The 22,962-nt window shown below is 38.5% G+C and overlaps 1 protein-coding gene across 6 annotated transcripts in view; it reads right to left on the minus strand.

Moving 5' to 3' along the window:
- The window catches only part of LOC110454016 (integrin alpha-9-like), an 85,008-nt gene extending 68,406 nt beyond the window's left edge, over positions 1-16,602 (minus strand). For 2 of the 6 annotated variants that reach the window (XM_021503323.1, XM_021503317.1), the window contains exons 1-2: positions 16,391-16,602; positions 11,527-11,798 (exon numbers count right to left, since the gene is read on the minus strand). In XM_021503323.1, the coding sequence (XP_021358998.1) occupies positions 11,527-11,708 (182 nt within the window). In that variant the 5' untranslated portion in view covers positions 11,709-11,798; positions 16,391-16,602. Of the gene's footprint in view, positions 1-11,526; positions 11,799-12,267; positions 12,542-12,582; positions 12,669-15,601; positions 15,802-16,235; positions 16,324-16,390 lie in introns of those variants that run through there. The other 4 variants (XM_021503319.1, XM_021503320.1, XM_021503321.1 and 1 more) reach the window with 4 other exon arrangements.
- Between the last annotated feature and the right edge of the window lie 6,360 nt (positions 16,603-22,962).

Consider the following 22,962-nt stretch of genomic DNA (forward strand, 5'->3'; position numbering starts at 1 on the left):
AGAAGTCGTTTGTAGCAATATAGCCAAATTGCCCCCTTTTGGCCCCGCCCCTTAGCCCCCTGGGGAGTCAGCCCCACCATTTGTACAATTTTTAATCACTACCACCTAGGGATGCTTCCAGTCAAATATGGTTGATATCCTGTTCTTAGTTCCAGAGAAGAAGTCGCTTAAAGCAGTTAGCCAAATACCCTTTTTGGCCCTGCCCCTCAGCCCCCTGTGGGTCAGCCACACCATTTGTAAAATTTTAAATCCCTGCCTCCAAGGAATGCTTTTGATCAAATACAATTGATATCCAGTGCACGGTTCTACAGAAGAAGTCGTTTGTAGCAATATAGCCAAATTGCCCCCTTTTGGCCCCGCCCCTCAGCCCCCTGGGGAGTCAGCCCCACCATTTGTACAATTTTTAATCACCACCACCTAGGGATGCTTCCAGTCAAATATGGTTGATATCCACTTCTTAGTTCCAGAGAAGAAGTCGCTTAAAGCAATATGAACAAATTGACCCCTTTTGGCCCCGCCCCACCCCTCAGCCCCCTGGGGGGTCAGCCCCATTATTTGTACAATTTTGAATCCCCACCACCTAGGGATGCTTCCGGTCAAATTTAGTTTAATTCCAAACAGTGGTTAAGAAGAAGAAGTCGTTTAAAGAAATTGTTGACGTACGGACGGACGTACGTACGACGGACGGACGACGACGCCACGGTATGGCATAAGCTCACCTTGGTCCTTCAGACCAGATGAGCTAATAAACAGGAAATATCTACTTAAGACCTTATACCGTCTTCTGATGTAGGCGGCTAAAATCTGAGGATTAAAATTACCCTCACTTCAGTGCATATTTTCCTTGCACTTACATGCAGTTTATTTACGAATCTAGTGTCTTAAATTAATTTTAACACTTAATGTATCAAAACATGACAAGATACTCAATTTTAACATGTTTTTTTTCCAGATTTCAGCTGCCTGTGAGAACCCTTAAGGGAAGAGGGGAAGATTGATTTATCTTTTTCTCCAGCATAAAAAGACTATGGATCTGTTAAGTGTGTTAGTAGCATTGTATCTGGTCACAGGCAATCAACCCAGTCCAGGTGTGTTATACCTGGGTGGGCAGGTGATATATGACAGTTTTAATACTTTCACTTTTAATTTCATTGAGTATTGGCTAGTTGGCTTAGAGCTAAGTTAAAGTACAATACGTATACACAGTCTGGTTAGAGAGTACACAATACACTGTGATTACACATTGTAACTTCAGGCAAATCAAACTGACACAAGTTAATCTGTGAATACGTTATTTTCTGTTAGGATAAAAAATTGTCTTACAGGTCTTGAGAGGGTCAAGTCTTTTTTATTTTCTATACATACACACACACACACAATTTAAGTTTAGACTTTGCAAACCCCTGAAGGAAGTTCAAAGTCTAATCCTTAACTTCCTTAAGCTTGACCACTTTCACAGAATGGCATAGAAACAGAACAAAAGTATGTGACTGAGACAAATCCCTTAATATATACTTCCTGTAGTCAAGTCTGTATCAGCTAGTAGACTGGACCACATAAGACAAAGAAACACAAAGATTGTGTTATAATGTGTATTGAAAGCTCCCAACGAACAGATAGATATAAGGATTGACATGCATGCATGTTCTATAAACATTTCTGGTCTTAGAATATAAAAGTTAAACACCATACACAATTAAGGCCTTTGTACATTTAATATTGATTTCTTATAGACCTTAACTCATTCACCCCTGAAGACACATTTGATCTCTTCCGTTTCAAAGGTTGGAAAAGTTCATTATGAAATTTCAGGGATGAATGAGTTAACTGAAATTTTCAAAAGACCAGACTTTGACAAAGAGATGTCAAGTGTTTTTTCTGGGGAGTTTTTAGGTGCTGAAAATGGGCCTCATTCAAATTCCCAATTGAAAAAAAAGTTTCACATTCATATCTAATTACCAAAATTTACAGTTTACTCCTAAGAATTCCCTTCCCAATTGGTATTTTTTTCCCCAAAAATGAGGCAAATACTAATGAAAAAAGACTGGCTTATATTAAATCAAGAAAAACAGTTGTGCATTAATAAAGAACACCAATTGTACAGAACGCTTTCCTCACTACTACATGTATACTTGTCATTGAATCATACACATCACTAGAAATTAAACGTCATAAATAACTTCATCTATTAAGTAAATAAATAAGTGTTCTACATGGCATTTTTTCAATGGTCTTCTGTCAAAGATCACCACATTGATCATGGTATTGAAAAGTAAATAGCACACAAACATATTCTATGAATTGTGGAAAAGCTTCTTGTAAAAGTATGTTTGTGAGCACATTAGTTTTATACCATCACAACTGTGAATTTTAAAGGGGCTGGTCGGGGAAAAAATGTCATATTTGCTAAAATGGCATACACATGTTTAAAATACCTTCTTATGAAATATACCGATTCAAATTTTGCTGAAATTCACTCCCTAAGAGTGAAAATTATAATTATATTAAAGAAATCCTAAATCGTCACCTGACAGTCAAAAACTCTCAATTGACCCAGATCAGTGATGTAATTTTACCGCGTGCGGGTCATCAAAAGGCCAAATGTAAACATCGCGGCGAAAGAAAAAGATGCATGCACAAGTCATGACAGGCACAAGGTATCAATACCGTTATATATAACAACATATAGGAAGGAATACTACACTTGCATCATATATGACCTTTGAAAACAACTATTTACGTATAGGGTTGCTGTCTTGTCCGCTAGTTGAGTCCGACATGGCTGATAGACGGCGTGCTATTATTGTTATCTTCCCTGTCTCACTTTCGAAACAACCATGTGACATATATAAATAGATCTGCGCTAAATTTACGCAGTCAAAACTGGACATTGCAAGCAGATCTTGACCATCATATTGCCGTGGTATAACTTTTGGAAGGCCAGAGAACGCATTTAGACCCATTTATTTTGTATGTTTTTCCCCGACCAGCCCCTTTAACCCTTTCACCACTGTAGATCATAATGGACTAATCCGGATCAATGTATGGTAGTGTTTACTAAAGTTACCTAGGGGTGAAAGGGTAAATTAATCCTTATATTTACATTAAAGCCTCATAGAAAATTCTATCTTTTCTTGGCGAAGCTTCTAATAGTTCAGACATATTTTAAACCGTTTTGACAATGAACTATTTTGTCTGAAGACTGCTATTTTTATTTTTGAATCCCAACAAACTTGCATTTACCTCCTAAAATAACCTAAGCTGTTAATAGGATGTTAAACAAAATTACACCAAACCAAACCCAATTTTGAATTTACATAATACTTAGTAATCATTGGAGTTCAAAAAATAAGCATAAATTGTCATGCTTCTGGAGTCAGGGATGTTATCCCCTTCTCGCACAAAGATCCCCACCTGGATATTTGGTCACATTGACTTATACTATGTATATGTATGTACAGCCATAATATAATGTAATTCACCAGCAATGTAGCACCTAAACACAAAGCATCAAGTTACGACCCAGACCCACCCACTGTCAAGGTCAACCAATAGACAGATATAAACATGTGGATGTTATAACCATTAAAATACCACATGTACACCCGTGTGCAGAACAGTTAGCTTACAATTTCCCTAAATTTTCTGAACAAACAATTCTTAGAAGCTATTGATAAATATAGCCGATCGTTCTAAAACGCGGTACAAACAAGCTAATGATCGCCATTGATCGGACAACTTGCACAAAGATAACAGAGCTTGCAGAACATGAACAAATTATATACAAATATACAAATATAGAGTAAGGTAGTATATTCGATGTCAGCAAGCTAACCAAGAAACCAAGGACAAGTACTCTGGAGAGGTCCTTGGTGTAATTGACAAAGCTCACTGAAGATAATAACAGGTTATAGAGTTCAGGAATACATTTCATACATTTCCGTTCAAGCCTAAGGTGTAAAGCATAGTCAACTTTCACTTTCATTTATACATAGAATATTTAAATATATACACAAGTAATATAACTGATCATAAGTTATGAACAAACTTTAAGTTAATAAGAAGATATGTTTCCATCTTTAGACCAACAAATTCTACGACTCTAATTGTTGGCATACCGTATATAAAACATCAAAGTCATAAAGCTTACTGCATTGTAAATTCATAAAGTTGGAGGTCAAATTACCAGGCTGAAGTGAAAAGAAGAATCTGTATATAAAGCTTTTGAACATTTAAGTCCAGATACATGACCAGGAGGAGACGTTCAGACTATATAGGTATTCTCATACCAGATAACATCTGCTTAACTTTACTTTAGTCATGCACTAAGACTTTTACAAACACACCATGTACGCTTGCTATTTCATTTTCTGATTATGATGAACCATATTTGACCTACACTGGTCGGAAAACTTGTAAAATGTTTAATTAATAAGAACTGATTTGTAAATGAGCTACAATTTGTCTTTTGTGAAGAGAAGCAGCTTAACTATAGTTTGTTAAGTGATTATACCAGGAAATGTTTTGCAGCAGTTTAACTTTTGCTATTTTCACCCTCAAGTGATAATAAAATTAAGGGCTAATCTATGACAGCGAATATTAATACACACCATATGCATGAAGGCAAAAATAAGTGACCACTGGGCCAATATAGACTTTACAAGTAAAGGGTAAAAGTTCAACTAGGGTAATGGTGTCTGGTATGCAGTACTTTAATACAAAATAAATGAGGTCAAAAATTACATGCAACTCTCAATTTAAACTGTCTTCCTTAGTTTCGTTTTGTGACACAGTTAACCCTTTCACCACTGTAGACCCTAATGGACTCATCCATATCAATGCATGGAAGAGTCTACTAAAGTTACATAGGGGTGGCACAGTCAATATTTTGTAGGTGAAGAAGGTGTTGTTGTTTATTAATGTTACAAAAGTGTCCAGGTTAACCACAGCAGCATAAGTTGGAGGGAGGGGTCGGTGATTATTGGAGACAAGGGGGTTACTAATACGTCTAATATGGTATGTAGGATTAAAAGAGCCTTTCGCCCTCTTGGGGATGGGATAGGGGAATCACAACCTGAGAGGGAAGATTCTTAAGTTGACAGATACAAGGCTTGCTGAGCATTTGGCAGCTTTAAAATCTTTCCCCGAGGGTTGAGATCCCCCATCTAACCTCAAGGGAACAATGCTTCTGTTGTCCCTGTCATATACATAACACAATGTTGATTAACTTACAGGTAAAATGCGTTGTTGACATGATGTTGAAACATTGTTGACCTCATGATGTCACACAATTGTTATGAATGGGGGGAATCCCCCCATCTCAACACTAGGGTGAGACAAGGATATCTCACACCTGTAAAAGTGTGGAGACACCTGTCCAGGGTGAGAGACAAGGATATCTCACACCGGTAAAAGTGTGTTTACACCTGTCCAGGGTGAGACAAGGATATCTCCCACCTGTAAAAGTGTGGAGACACCTGTCCGGGGTAAGAGACAAGGATATCTCACACCTGTAAAAGTGTGCATACACCTGTCCAGGGTAAGAGATAAGGATATCTCATACTGGTAGATATCTCCCACCTGTAAAAGTGTGGAGACACCTGTCCGGGGTAAGAGACAAGGATATCTCACACCTGTAAAAGTGTGTTTACACCTGTCCAGGGTGAGACAAGGATATCTCCCATCTGTAAAAGTGTGGAGACACCTGTCCAGGGTAAGAGACAAGGATATCTCCCACCTGTAAAAGTGTGGATACACCTGTCCAGGGTGAGAGACAAGGATATCTCACACCGGTAAAAGTGTGTTTACACCTGTCCAGGGTAAGAGACAAGGATATCTCCCACCTGTAAAAGTGTGGAGACACCTGTCCAGGGTAAGAGAAAAGGATATCTCCCACCTGTAAAAGTGTGGAGACTCCTGTCCAGTGTAAGAGACAAGGATATCTCCCACCTGTAAAAGAGTGGATACACCTGTCCAGGGGGAGAGACAAGGATATCTCACACCGGTAAAAGTGTGTTTACACCTGTCCAGGGTAAGAGTCAAGGATATCTCCCACCTGTAAAAGTGTGGAGACTCCTGTCCAGTGTAAGAGACAAGGATATCTCCCACCTGTAAAAGTGTGCATACAACTGTCCAGGGTGAGAGACAAGGATATCTCACACCGGTCAAAGTGTGTTTACACCTGTCCAGGGTAAGAGACAAGGATATCTCACACCGGTAAAAGTGCGGAGACACCTGTCCAGGGTAAGAGACAAGGATATCTCACACCGGTAAAAATGTGGATACACCTGTCCAGGGTGAGACAAGGGTATATCCCACCGGTAAAAGTGTGGAGACACCTGTCCAGGGTAAGAGACAAGGAAATCTCACATCAGTAAAAGTGTGGATACACCTGTCCAGGGTAAGAGACTAGGATATCTCACACCTGTAAAAGTGTGGAGACACCTGTCCAGGGTGAGACAAGGATATCTCACACCTGTAAAAGTGTGTTTACACCTGTCCAGGGGGAGACAAGGATATCTCCCCCCTGTAAAAGTGTGGAGACTCCTGTCAAGGGTAAGAGACAAGGATATCTCACCCCTGTAAAAGTGTGGATACACCTGTCCAGGGTAAGAGACAAGGATATCTCACACCGGTAAAAATGTGGATACACCTGTCCAGGGTGAGACAAGGATATCTCCCACCGGTAAAAGTGTGGAGACACCTGTCCAGGGTAAGAGAAAAGGATATCTCACACCTGTAAAAGTGTGGATACACCTGTCCAGAGTAAGAGAAAAGGATATTTCACACCTGTAAATGTGTGGATACACCTGTCCAGGGTAAGGGACAAGGATATCTCACACCGGTAAAAGTGTGGAAACACTTGTCCAGGGTAAGTGTCCAGGGTAAGAGACAAGGATATCTCCCACCTGTAAAAGTGTGGAGACACCTCTCCAGGGTAAGAGACAAGGAAATCTCACACCTGTAAAAGTGTGGATACTTCTGTCCAGGGTAAGAGACAAGGAAATCTCACACCAGTAAAAGTGTGGATACACCTGTCCAGAGTAAGAGAAAAGGATATTTCACACCTGTAAATGTGTGGATACACCTGTCCAGGGTAAGGGACACGGATATCTCACACCGGTAAAAGTGTGGATACACCTGTCTAGGGTAAGAGATAAGGATATATCACACCAGTAAAAGTGTGGATACACCTGTCCAGGGTAAGGGACACGGATATCTCACACCGGTAAAAGTGTGGATACACCTGTCTAGGGTAAGAGATAAGGATATATCACACCAGTGAAAGTGTGGATACACCTGTCCAGGGTAAGGTACACGGATATCTCACACCTGTAAAAGTGTGGATACACCTGTCCAGGGCAAGAGACAAGGATATCTCACACCTGTAAAAGTGTGGAGACACCTGTCCAGGGAAAGAGACAAGGAAATCTCACACCGGTAAAAGTGTGGATACACCTGTCTAGGGAAAGAGATAAGGATATATCACACCAGTAAAAGTGTGGATACCCCTGTCCAGGGTAAGAGACAAGGAAATCTCACATCAGTAAAAGTGTGGATACACCTATCCAGGGTAAGAGACAAGGATATCTCACACCTGTAAAAGTGTGGAGACACCTGTCCAGGGTAAGAGACAAGGATACACCTCAAGGAAATCTCACACCGGTAAAAGTGTGGATACACCTGTCTAGGGTAAGAGATAAGGATATATCACACCAGTGAAAGTGTGGATACACCTGTCCAGGGTAAGAGACTAATAGGATCATTCACCCCCTTGGGGGTGAGATAGGGGAATCTCAACCCTAGGGGGCAGATTCTTTTGTTGCCAAACACGAGGCTTTGCCGAGTGTTTGGCAACTTAAGAATCTTTCCCCGAGGGTTGAGATTCCCCTATCTTACCCACAAGGGGGTGAATGATTCTTTTTCTCTTACCCTGTTTTCCCCAATGTGTATCATATATACACAATGTAATGATAATGTTACATACTAAAATCAGGGTTGACGTGACGTTGATGGATTGTTGACGTGACGTCATTGTATTGTTGCAGTGACGTCATACCATTGTTATAAATAGGGGAATCCCCCCGTCTCAACCCTAGGGCGGAGACAGATAAATCTAGCACCGGCAAAACGGGAGATAAATCTGTCAGGTGTGGGAGAAAAGGATATCTCACACCAGTAAAAGTGTGGATACTCCTGTCCAGGGTAAGAGACAAGGAAATCTCCCACCGGTAAAAGTGTTGAGACACCTGTCGAGGGTAAGAGACAAGGATACACCTGTCCAGGGTAGGAGACAAGGATATCTCACACCGGTAAAAGTGTGGATACACCTGTCTAGGGTAAGAGATAAGGATATATCACACCTGTAAAAGTGTGGAGACACCTGTCCAGGGTAAGAGACAAGGAAATCTCCCACCGGTAAAAGTGTTGAGACACCTGTCGGTAAAAGTGTGGAGACACCTGTCCAGGGTAAGAGAAAAGGATATCTCACACCTGTAAAAGGGTGGATGCACCTGTCCAGGGTAAGAGACAAGGAAACTCCTGTCCAGGATAAGAGACAAGAATACACCTGTCTTGCGTAAGAGACAAGGATACACCTGTCCAGGGTAGGGGACAAGGATATCTCACACCGGTAAAAGTGTAAGTGTGGATACACCTGTCCAGGGTAAGAGAAAAGGATATCTCACACCTGTAAAAGGGTGGATGCACCTGTCCAGGGCAAGAGACAAGGATATCTCACACCTGTAAAAGTGGGGAGACACCTGTCCAGGGTAAGAGACAAGGAAATCTCACACCGGTAAAAGTGCGGATACAACTGTCCAGGGTAAGAGACAAGGAAATCTCACACCGGTAAAAGTGTTGAGACACCTGTCGAGGGTAAGAGACAAGTATACACCTGTCCAGGGTAGGAGACAAGGATATCACACACCGGTAAAAGTGTGGATACACCTGTCTAGGGTAAGAGATCAGGATATATCACACCTGTAAAAGTGTGGAGACCCCTGTCCAGGGTAAGAGACAAGGATATCTCACACCTGGAAAAGAGGGGATACACCTGTCCAGGGTAAGAGACAAGGAAACACCTGTCCAGGATAAGAAACAAGAATACACCTGTCCAGGGTAAGAGACAAGGAAATCTCACACCGGTAAAAGTGCGGATACACCTGTCCAGGGTAAGAGACAAGGAAACACCTGTCCAGGATAAGAGACAAGAATACACCTGTCCAGGGTAAGAGACAAGGATACACCTGTCCAGGGTAAGAGACAAGGATATCTCACACCGGTAAAAGTGTGGAAACACTTGTCCAGGGTAAGAGACAAGGATACACCTGTCCAGGGTAAGAGACAGGATACACCGGTCCAGGGTAAGAGACAAGGATACACCTGTCCAGGGTAAGAGACAAGGAAACACTTGTCCAGGGTAAGGGATTTTTTATCCCCATCCTGTTTCTCCGCATATTTAAGTGTAGTCCATAACATTTGTTACTGTTCCTTGCTCTGTATGACACAATGGTCCCTTTGTATGTGAAAAATGCATTTACAGAACTTTACAACATTTATAATACAATAGAGTACACTAGGCTACACGGTGGAGTGTTCACTGGTTAAGTTTTTATCCTGCTGATACATATTTTTAAAAAGCTTGTCAAATTTTCAAATACTGAGTCTCTTGATTTGTAAAAAGTAAAAAAAATACAATATTGGTAGTTTAATATGTGATATTTTATAAAGATTCAGTTTTTTTATGTATTTTTTCTTTCTAAAATCATGATTATTAATCAGATTTAAGGATAGTCCTTTTACTCCTTAGTAAGAATGATGACATCACAATCACACCATCCTCACCTTAACAACAGTGACCACAGATACTATAGTAATTAATAAAAAAATATATAAAAAATAGCCTAACTGCGACCAGCTACCACAAATATGTACGAAACATTATATAATCCACTCTGAAGAATGATGTATTTAGCCCAGAAGAGACAAACTTGATTAAAATTAGGGATCAGATTTAGTCCTTTGAAAACTGTTTCAGTTTAATCTGTACTCAACCAAACAATGAGCCTATGACTAGATTTGATGTCACTAATATAAGATGAGTCTCAACCCACTGTTGAGGCTATGACTAGATTTGATGTCACTTATATATGATGAGTCTCAACCCAACATTGAGCCTATAAGACTAGATTTGATGTCACTTATATATGATGAGTCTCAAACCAACATTGAGCCTATAAGACTAGATTTGATGTCACTTATATATGATGAGTCTCAACCCACCGTTGAGCCTATGACTAGATTTCATGTCACTAATGATGACTCAGATCATTCCCAGGATTTGCTGCATGTCACAGTGAAACAGTCGTTTTGATTGATTTTTTCTGTATCCAATGGTTGCTTTGATGGCTTCATCAACTGTTTTAACCTCTCTATATATATAACATTCTGTTCTCTCACAATGACAAATACTATTTAGAGGTACATGTATATATCCTTTTGACATAAATATTTGATATTGTCATGAATGTTTTGGTACAAATATATAAATGGGGGCCAATGTACCTCACTCTGACCCAAACAACATTCTGCACAAACAATTTTTAAAGTACCGTATTCGCTGTAATTATCATCTAGGGAGCTTGAAAAATGGGGTGTAGGGAACGATAATTCTGATAAAACAACGTAGGTATACCAGTTTAATTGATATAAATAATAAAGCAATTTAACTGTTAACTCGGAGAGAATTTTGAGATTATTCATTTTCCCCCTAAATCATCCTTAAGGATCCCTGTCTCATTTATAGTAAAACATTAAAGATTTCCACTTTTGTTTTACATCATGGAGTATAACCTCCCCTTAATTTTGTTTTGTACCATCATGACTGGGCCTGGGTACTAGCCCTGGTCCATCCCCTTTGCACTTTTACACACAATTAGAACACTGAAGTTGATTTGTTTTTGTTCATTTCTTCATACAAATTCTGCAAGGTTTCTTTGTTTTTCATTTTAGAAATGATTAACTAGTATCAAAGTTATAGTCAAGCAGAACAAAGCTTTACTGTAAGGTGTACACTTATAACTCTGGCAGTGGTACAGAGATCCTTAAGAATTTGTTTAACTATAGCATTACAAAGTTGTGTCTTAGTAAATTACCCTTTATTCCATCTGTCAGCACAATCACTGAATGTCTGATATCCTAAGTGGTACATCTCAACACAGAATCCCTTATAACACAATGAAATTAAACTAACTGAAAACAAACGCTTTCACACAGGCCCATATCCAAGATATTTTAGGGAGGGGAAGTCAATGGATGAAGCCCAATTAGTGGCTGGAATTGGGGACTTCTAGCATCTACAAAAGTACAGTTGTTTCTTTGTAAAATAGAAAAGGGGTGGACCTTTAACACCAAGGTCCCATCTTGGATCTGCCTATGTAAGTAAGTCCAGTAAATAACATTAAAACTCCATGCTATAATCAAGAAAAGAAAAGATAAACAACATTTAACCTAACATTTACTTACCATTTTTCACCTTTTCCATTTTTAACAAAGGCCACCGAATATCCAAAGTAACTGTCCTTTGGTCCAGAAAATATGTGAGCATTTCCAACATCCAAGTTTAAACTATTGGTATTAGTGATCGTAACCACAAGTAATATAAACAATGTTGATGCAATCGCTATCAAAATCTTGTGGAATTTCATTATTGACTTTTTTAATTATGTCACAGTTCAGTCTGTTGATGAGATTTCTGTGTGAAGTAATCCTCAGAATCACGAATCAGCAAAGTAAATCTGAAAATACAGAAATAGAATTATAGTACTGTATATGCCAAATGCATTGCTTAGGCCCAAAAAATATGAGTGTTTCCAGTTTCCCTACAGACCCTCGATTTTTGTGTTTACGATACCTTAAGTTTTTACTGGCATTTAGTGACAAGCACTGTTAAAGTCAGATCTCTGGCTCTATAAAAGCACAGTAATTGGTGTTTTTTTTAAATTACCTAGCTATAGCTACCGACCCTATTTTTTCAAGCAGAAACAGGAAACACACATATTTGTTTTTGGCCTTAGTATGGTAAATTGTTTTGCTGATCACCTTCAAATATAACATTTTAATGTGAAAATTAATGAACTTTACAAATTACCATGTACCTTATAATGTACACTGTTATTTGTGCAGGGTAAATTATATAACTTCATTGCTGAGACACTATTCAAATATTCACAATTTCCTTAATATTTTCAAATTCGACAACTGAACCAATTTAACGTTCCTGTAGTGGGATGGAGCAACAACATTGTAGGATTCCACAGTTTCTTCTTTTCTCCTTTTTCCTTCCTTTTCTTTTCATCTTCTCCTTTTCAGGACCGAATTTTACAAGTTAAAATACATTTTGAGAAAATCTCAATTATCACTTTTGAGAAAATCTCAATTATCACTTTTGAGAAAATCTCAATTATCCCTTTTGAGAAACCCCCTAGCTGTTACCATCAGAATGAATACACATTGTGTATACGATACTTTGCAAGTAAGACATTTATTATATTTCAAAAATATTTCACAAAATTTACATACCTCCTTTCGCCTATTTCCTGTTATTCACATATAAAACCAACTCATGACTGTATTCAAGCTCAAGAGTTTAAGATCCTGAACATATGAGTTTTTATATCTCAGTTCCCCCTCTTGTCAAACCATTGAATTTTATTTTACAAAAGCTATTCCACTTGAGGTCAGGTCAGGGGTTACATTAATATTAAAATATGCATTTTGTGATTAAGTTTTCATTTATGGTGCAACATTGAGAATGTAAGTTGGAGATAGTGTCAGATTTAAAGTGGCAATATTGTTATGCTACTGACAACATCGTTACGTTTTTACATTTAACTTTCACACCATCCCAGGAAAGATTGACCTGAAAGGTGATCATATGCATAGGCAGTATATAGCACTTCAGGTGAATCACAGCCACGTTCCTAGTATTCCTACGTCTCCTACAGCTGATATGGGAGGTGCTTGTGGGGATATGTACACGATGTGATGTAGGTGGTAGCACAAACTCAACTGTAATATCAGACATCTTTGATGTACGACTCCTGAACTAATAACATGGACACTTTGTTGTAATGGGCAAATGTTTATAATAGTGGATGTTTGCTATATAATGATCACCTCTTCTAGATCACCCCTGACTTGCTACATTGGACGCCTCAATATATAGAGGACACCTGTTATAGTGGACACCTGTTATAGTGGACACCTGTTAATAGTGGACACCTGTTATAGTGGACACCTGTTATAGTGGACACCTGTTATAGTGGACACCTGTTATAGTGGACACCTGTTATAGTGGACACCTGTTAATAGTGGACACCTGTTATAGTGGACACCTGTTATAGTGGACACCTGTTATAGTGGACACCTGTTATAGTGGACACCTGTTATAGTGGACACCTGTTATAGTGGACACCTGTTATAGTGGACACCTGTTATAGTGGACACCTGTTATAGTGGACACCTGTTATAGTGGACACCTGTTATAGTGGACACCTGTTATAGTGGACACCTGTTATAGTGGACACCTGTTATAGTGGACACCTGTTAATAGTGGACACCTGTTATAGTGGACACCTGTTATAGTGGACACCTGTTATAGTGGACACCTGTTATAGTGGACACCTGTTATAGTGGACACCTGTTATAGTGGACACCTGTTATAGTGGACACCTGTTATAGTGGACACCTGTTATAGTGGACACCTGTTAATAGTGGACACCTGTTATAGTGGACACCTGTTATAGTGGACACCTGTTAATAGTGGACACCTGTTATAGTGGACACCTGTTATAGTGGACACCTGTTAATAGTGGACACCTGTTATAGTGGACACCTGTTAATAGTGGACACCTGTTATAGTGGACACCTGTTATAGTGGACACCTGTTATAGTGGACACCTGTTATAGTGAATTTGAACACCTCCTTCTACAACGTAGGCTTGTTAATATAGGTTTATACATCTTGTATCTTGATTTTCAGGTTTTTACATCACCTAGCTGTCTTTTGTCCTATTTGATGGCATCCAATAACTTCCTTATATGCTATACATATACATATAGCCCATTATAGGGAAACATGTGGATATTTGTATGTCCTGACATCTGCACACAAAACATATGCTAAATTTATCTAAAGCTAGAAAGTGTTATACAAAATTTGAATCTGATACACACATACCATTTTCACATGAATGCAAATGGATCATTTATAGGGAATCACTCAAGCTCCAGTCCTTGATGTGTATCACACCAAAGTATCAGTATTTTAGAGTCAGGGTGAACTCTCTAACACATAGCTCACACCAAGAAAAGCCTCAAGGCTACAGTAAGCATACACCTAGCTGGGCTTTAATGCTTGGACACTCGCGCATCCATCTAATTTTTAAATATTTTTGGGGGGTTGGAGAGGGAGAGGAAGACAGAATATCAATTATTAGTACGGAATGTTGATGCTTGCCATATTAAAGATGCAAATTGCAATATCACTTTCCTGGCAAATTACTGACTAGAAGGCATTATTAACAATAAAGATCCCTGACATTAAAACTCCAACATTGTATCTATAGTTTGCATATTCTACCACGGAATTCAATGGGAATTCCCTCCAGCCAAAATTAGCATGGTGACGTTACGTGACGCTTTGTACAAGGTAACGCCTTTAAAACATCAGGGTCGGACCATCCTAAAACAAACACCCCTCCACACCCGTATTGATAAAAGATTGTTATGATCTTAAATTTACTTTATTTTCATATATATTTTTCGGTTTCAGAATTGCCATTCAGAAGGACTGTTCACAAAGCTGAAGCTTGTTTCAAGATCGTTAATTTTCACTCTATGTATACAAAAATAAAATCTTAAGATGAATATTAATGGATGTTTATAATATTGACACTCTAATGACTGAACAACAATTATGAAATAGTTATTTCAACTTATATAAATAACAATTAAGATTCAATCTTGCTGGCCCAGATAGTAGGTGCAGGGGGTCTTCTTGTCAGAAAAACCAGAGTACCTGGAGATATAGGTGACCCCAGGGATGTGTAGTACACATCCCGACCCTTACCATTTCTAATATCTGATCGGGGTTTGAACTTGTGTCATCTAAAATTGTGAAATGTGAGTGTGCTATCCAGATCACTGAGATTACCAAGATATTTATTTACCTTTTAACGGTGCTTTAACCTATTTTACGTAAGACTGAGATAACATTTATACATCTCTGTAAGTATCAGTCTGAACAGGATGTACATGTACCTGTATAGTTTGTAGAAGACAGATCATCTGTTTTTTTCAGATCTGCATTGCATGTATATATATGATCTGTTATCATAAAACTACATAAAATACATCACTTCCAGACAAATCATACATACATGTACATATATTTCAGTCTAATATATGTGGAAGAGGTATTAAGACTTTTCACGTCAACATCTTAAAAGATTTAAGGATAACAACATCTATATGTCCTATGTAGATCTAGACATGTTGGGAATAAATGTCAGTAGATATTTTGTATACAATCACTCACCTGTTTAAGCAGATCTGCTCTATAAATCTATATATGTACAGAAGTGTTAAATTTACAGGTGAATCGTTTTGGTCTGCGTTATACCTAGGAGTACCCGACAATGTGTCAGTGTGTGAGTTGGCCACTTCCGTTTATCTGTATATGGTGTTGATAGTAAATAGAGGATTGACCGCATCCCCAAGATTCCTCACCTATGACTGAAGTGGTTGTCTACCACTTCTACTTTTGTTTTGTTTAGCATGACTGTAAAATTAATGGACCTTGGCATCCGTGTATATATCATATCGTCTGCTAAGCCTAAGGAAATACAAATGTTCTAAAAAATGTGTTTAAACTTTATGTACATGTATGGTAGATCATAAGGTGTTTGTCCTGTCTACAAATTAAGTAACGAAATTGTTTAAGACTAAATATAACCACAGGTAAGCTAAAAACAGGTAATGCTACACGACATTGATTTATCTAATATTTAATACATAAGTTAATATTTGAGCCAGTATTATATTTCTTACTTAAGAATTAGCGTCATATGTAAGGCCTAACGTTTGTAACAAGTAATACTATGTTAGGTTAGAATTTTGAAACTGATTGCATGCTGATGATGGTCTGGTCGAAGTTAGTCAAATTTACTCACCCCAGTAATGGAGCTCGCGTGTCTGCACACTTGTCAACTGTAAGATTTACTGAATTTTCGATACATGTAATATTTATAGCGGTGTGTAAACAGACCAGAATGCAGGTCACAGTGAGCGACGACAGAACCGCTAAATCTAAATATAACGCTCTTACCTTAGCAGCGTAAGGCCTGTAAACTCCACTTTCTCCTGATCAAACACAGGACAAACGCATCCTGATGTACTGTTACTGATAAATCGAATCGCCGGTTCTTAGAATACAACAGTAATTCTTGTAAGGCACATATAGAAAACCCAAAGCAAATGGTCTGCACTGCTGTGATGTCACGTTCCTTTCGATTTGTCAGCGGCCTCCGCGACCTTCACCTTACCAAAAGAAAAATAAGGCGCCGTCGTGAACTGGGGTTTCCCATACCAGTTGATTACGTCATTTGATGCTAATTTTAGAAACTCAAATAAAATAGTTCTAAGATGAAGAACTCATTAATGCGCCCTTCTCCTGTTTATTAGGAATAGTATTACGTGCACTAAAGTCGAGACTGATATTACATGTATATGATAGGATTCTGTTTAAAACTAATCTAATTCCGTGCTTCAACTTATCATAAGCTATCAGACCACGGGTAGTTTTTTTTTAAAATTATGACTGTTGATTAAAAACACCGAATTGGATTATATCTGAAGTCCGTAGTAAGTATGATTGATAAAGGCCATTCCTATCACATTATTAATTGATATTAGTACGGACTTAGATACTCTAATTCCGTGATATTAGCTTAGATGGTAACAGTATTATATTTTTAGTTTAAATCAATTTTATTGCAACAAAAGACAAATGGATTGGACAAAAGTTATTGCAACTTACTTACAGTATTATATATAACATCCAAAGGGTGGATACAGCAATCTATTTAGGGTGCTGCCCGAACCTAAAAAATAAAACTTAATTTAGTCACAATTTTTCGCGCTCATGAATTGGCATGAACAGTACTAGTGGACTACACATCCCAGGCATGAAGGATCCATCCTTTTGTTCTGTCATTGTATTCAGAGACTTATATATTACAATATACTGTAATATATACGTCTCTGTTGTATTATAGGGATTACTATATGGGGTACACTACCTATGTCGCTGGTGATAGGGGAGACCGGGGCAAGTTCGGCCAATGCAACACATAAAAAGTCGTGAATTTGGATTACTTTGAATAGGTTGAAACATTGGACATGTTAGCCCCTATGTAATTATTTTATGAAAGGCATATAATGTCTTTTCAAAATGGTGTACATACAGTCCAGAACGATTTCAAAAATGTGCCGAACTTGCCCCACTCTCCCCTAGCTAGAACTTGACATATTTTTTTTATAGTATTTACTTTCGCCGCATCGCATTAAAACGAAACTAGATTTTGGACACAGAAAAAAAGGTGTTGGCCGAGTTTTTTACTTTTTCAATCGCTTTTTAATGCTAATAACATATAATTTACAAATCAGTGTATGTTCCATATCATGATCTTGTCAATACATATAACTTAACGGCTAGGGGAGACCGGGGCAAGTTCGGCACCGGGGTAAGTCCGACAACCCCCCATCTTCGTTAGCCACTGAAGTATTCGCTGCGTATACACTCGAGTGTATACGAAGCGAACACTTGGCAAGCGAAGATGGACAACCCCTGGAATTTTTGGTCTTATTTACAACTTCGTGCTAGGATCTTAGCATTTCATTTGACTGGGCGGGATTTCCCATTCACACGAAAAAGGTGAGGAAAACTCAAATATTGAATTATTAAAAGGACGATAGTTACTTTTGGTAGGATAGAAACCGGCATAATCTCACTTAATTATTTCTAATTTTGCGAATTTTCTGTAAATCGAATTGCTACTAATATTTATGTCATACGTGTAACATAATGAAAGCTTCACATGATTGTTTACATTTAAGTCTAGAACATTGACTTTCGTATTGTTGTAATATACGAAATATCAAGTTTGAGCCATTTCGGCCCCTGCAACACATACAGAGTCGTGAATTGGCGGGAAAATCTGACGTTGCAAGCTTATCAATATAAATAAATAGTATGAAATTTATTTCTTTTACAACAACTATGAAAAAAGTTATTTCAACTTATATAAATCACTATTGTTGGCCCGGATGTAAGCGCGCGCGGGATCTTAGTGTGGGAGGAAACCGTAGTACCCGGAGAAAACCCATGTAGTCGGGCAGGTGACCCCATACCTTTTCTTGGTGAAAGGCAAGTGCGCTATCCAGTGCACCACCCGACCAACCGACCACTTTATGACGTCATAATCATGCTGATTCCAATGTAGATATCGCAAGGCAGCGCACGTGCGGCCATCCAATCTTCCGACAGAAAAAGTTCAAGATAATTTTCCATAAACGGATGTGTTTGCCCCTTTGTTATTTTCGTGTAAAAGACATGGACTTTCTCTTAATTCTCTTGCGCGTGCAATTATTTGTCACTAAATCACTCTTTTGTTCTAGTTAAAATAGTTGCATGTGGATTTTTTTAATTCTGTATGCACGCGTACATACCTACCCTCACAAGTCAGACCATGATTTCTCCCACACCTGACAGATTTATCTCCCGTTTTGCCGGTGCTAGATTTATCTTTCTCCCACACCTGACAGATTTATCTCCCGTTTTGCCGGTGCTAGATTTATCTGTCTCCGCCCTAGGGTTGAGACGGGGGGATTCCCCTATTCATAACAATGGCATGACGTCACTGCAACAATACAATGACGTCACGTCAACAATCCATCAACGTCACGTCAACCGTGAATTTAGCATGTAACGCTATCATTATATATGATACACATTGGGGAAAACAGGGTAAGAGAAAAAGAATCATTCACCCCCTTGTGGGTAAGATAGGGGAATCTCAACCCTCGGGGAAAGATTCTTAAGTTGCCAAACACGAGGCAAAGAGTGTTTGGCAACTTAAGAATCCTCCCCCTCGGGTTGAGATTCCACTATCTCACCCACAAGGGGGTGAATGATTCTTTTTCTCTTACCCTGTTCCTTCATTGTGTATCATATGCACAATGTAATGATAACGTTACATGCTAAATTCAGGGTTGACGTGACGTTGATGGATTGTTGACGTTATGTCATTGTATTGTTAAAGTGACGTCATGCCATTGTTAAGAATAGGGGAATCCCCCCGTCTCAACCCTAGGGTGAGACAAGGAAATCTCACACCGGTAAAAATGCGGATACACCTGTCCAGGGTAAGATAATTCCTTTTCTCACCTTAGGGTTGAGACGGGAGGATTCCCCTAATCATAACAATGGCATGACGTCGCTTCAACAATTATAGCATGTAACGTTATCATTACATTGTGTATATGATACACAATTGGAGAACAGCGTAAGAGAAAAAGAATCATTCACCGACTTGGGGGTGAGATAGGGGAATCTCAACCCTCGGGGAAAGATTCTTAAGTTGCCAAACACTCGACAAAGCCTCGTGTTTGGCAATTTTATAATCTTCCCCCTTGGGTTGAGATTCTCCTATCTCGCCCCCAAGGGGGTGAAATATTCTATTAGTCTCACTTTTGGAATAGCGTTGCACGTTTTCGATTTCCGATTTTTTATTTTTATATCAGAAAATCTTTTAAAAAAAACCAAAATGATTTTGGGCTACTGTTGGGAGACCTGGGATGACGAGATGATCTACCAAATTTCGTTCACTACATATGACGCATCATCAGGACAGAAAATTCTGTCTAGAGAAACTTTTTGAATTAATTTAGAAACGCAAGTGACATACATGTACATATTTCACTTACATCCCTTTGTACGGTAGCTGCACTTGTGCGATAAGCGTCACAGAGGTGTAGAATTCAAATAATAACTGATTTAGATATCAAATGGTAAAAGACTGCAGTAATTTCCACAGGCGGATCAAGGCGAGGGAGTCACTTGAAATGTGACCAATTATGATGGGGTATAACACGTTTCAAATTTTTGTTACTCTGCATATCACAGACTTGTATCAAGGTGTCAGAGAATCAATCCATATTCTCATACAATAAAATAACAAAAGACCACAGAAAAAGACCTTAAAAAACTAAATGTTTTAAGATACTAAAATTCAAACACAGAGCATTTACACTTCACGACTTCGGCGCTCTCACACGGGCCTTCCGCCAGTCATACCTTAACACTAATCTTTCCGAAATCCATGGACCCCCCCCCCCGCACACCTTCCGCTATAAATATACACTTGGAAAACAAATCTTTCCAAAATTCATGGATCCGCCCCTGTTGATAAGTTATAGAGAATACATAAATTTATATCTTTACAGTAGTTGTGGAACTCTCTCCCAAATATAGTTATAGAGGCCCCCTCCCTGAACAGTCTTACATCTCGACTAAACAATCACTGGCGTCATCATCACCAAAAATGTGTACCGACATGTTACTCACAACCGGACATGATTATAGAACAGTATCAAGATGCGTCCCAAGAAGCTGGATCAGCTTACATCGACGTCGCCACTACATTAAAACTACACGACAACTTCTTGTGAGTATAGCTTCCAGGCACTGTCATATAAATACGAGCTTCTGTCTGACGTACGGTATGTACACTGTCACCTTCATCAGGCAAATGACTAGTGAAGCGTGTGCATAGTGATGACACAAAGGTGTAAAGATGTCGAATCGGCTACGCTGCAAGCGTTTGTACTAGTGTTGTTATATATGTACCGAAATGACTCGATTCATTATTTAATTTGTTTTCCGCCCTTCTTTTCCAGGATTATGTTGAACTGCATGTTTTGGTATTAAATCAATATCGCACAGCTGGTATAGAAGAACTGTGGAAACAGAGGGAGATACAACAGTGATATTATTCGTATATGGGTGAATGTAATGATCTACGTAACGACATACTGTAGAATGTGGAGGAATCCGAATCGCAGCTTGTTGTCGGAGGTTTTGTGATTGACTAGAGTTATCTCTCTTATCATGGTAGAATTTTAAATGACTCACAGGGTCACGTTACACACATATGCTATACTGATACGGGTCACAACACACATAAACATACATGTGTGTTGTGACCCCTATCAGTATAGCATATGTGTATTTCAGACATTTGTAACGTGACCCTGTGAATGACTCAAGGCAATTCTATCTACGAATTTATGTTACCATTATCCTACACTTGCTGATCAAATTTCACAAACTGAAGGAGAAACTTGTTGTCTGTGCATTGAACGAAATAAATATATCATTAAATATTTTACAAATTATATTACAGATACATGTATCTTGCCATGAATTAAAGCTATGTTTCCTAGTTTTATGAAACATCTTTCAATTAGGTAGGATCTGCGGCAGTTACAAGGAAACCACAGGGCAGACTTATGAATATAAGTATTGATTTCGTTAATATTCATGTCATGCTATTCCAGGAAATGTAATAATTTCCGACGAGATTATGATGGCGACCTTGAAACATGTTTGTCCATGTGTAACCGGTATCTAACATGGAAAGCGTGATATTGGGAGACAGCTCTCGACTATTGAATCAGCTGAGACATATAAACACTGTAGGGTTTGGGCAGGGATGTAATTATCAAGAAAGGAAAACACACGTCCGGAAAATCAAAATCGTCACGATTATCATACATCGTAGTAGTAGGCCGTCCCTGTTGGTCATATTGCATCTTGGATTAACTTTTTCTGAAGATGGCACTTGGTCTATCCATGTTCAATTAATATATGAAGAGGCTTGTAAAAGAATAAACATGCTTAGGTATCTGAAATATAAAATTGATAGGAAATCACTATGCAAAATATATACAACATGTATCCGTCCAATGCTTGAATATGCAGATATTGTCTTGGACAACTGCTCTGACAATCTTAAAAAATATTAGAATCCGACAACTAGAAGCTGCAAGGATTATCACAGGCCTAAGGAAAGGTACATCACACCAAACTCTATATAAAGAACTAGGCTGGGAATCTCTGTCTGATCGTATGATGAACCATAAGCTAATTCAGATGTATAAAATAACTAACAATTTATCACCCACATACCTCCATGACATAATTGATCCTCTTATTCATAACCCAGAAAATGATCGGTATACTCTAAGAAATGTAAGAATGTTTAACCCACCACTATATCGTACAGAATCCTATGCTAAAAGCTTCTTCCCAATAATGTGCAACAAGTTCAATGGACTTGAAAATGATACAGTACATTCCCCTACTCTTAATATTTAAGGCCAATGTATATAATGAAATATGTTTTAATAATGATATCTCGGATGTATTTAAAAATTGTGAAAGCAGAAAGGGTAACATAATCTTATGTCAACTGAGAAATGAGGCGAGCAACCTGAACTATGATCTGTTCAAAGATCACTTGAATGAGTCTCCATCTTGTCTGTGTGGTGATGCTTATGAAACTGCTACCCATTATCTTTTCAATGTCCAATGTATACTGACGAGAGAAAAACTTTAATAAATGAGATTTTTGAAGTGTGTCCGGTTAATCTTGATACCAAAACACTTCTTAATGGAAACACTATGTTAAACAATACTGAAAATAAATCTATACTTGATAGTGTTCTTAAATATATATACAACACAAGAAGACTTGTTTAATTAATCAAAACAATCTATAAATTTTGTTATATATAGTCATAACTGATGAAATACTGTCCTTAAACCATTATGTGATT

The sequence above is a fragment of the Mizuhopecten yessoensis genome, unplaced genomic scaffold (genome assembly GCF_002113885.1).
Source record: "Mizuhopecten yessoensis strain PY_sf001 unplaced genomic scaffold, ASM211388v2 scaffold7635, whole genome shotgun sequence".
NCBI lineage: Eukaryota > Metazoa > Mollusca > Bivalvia > Pectinida > Pectinidae > Mizuhopecten > Mizuhopecten yessoensis.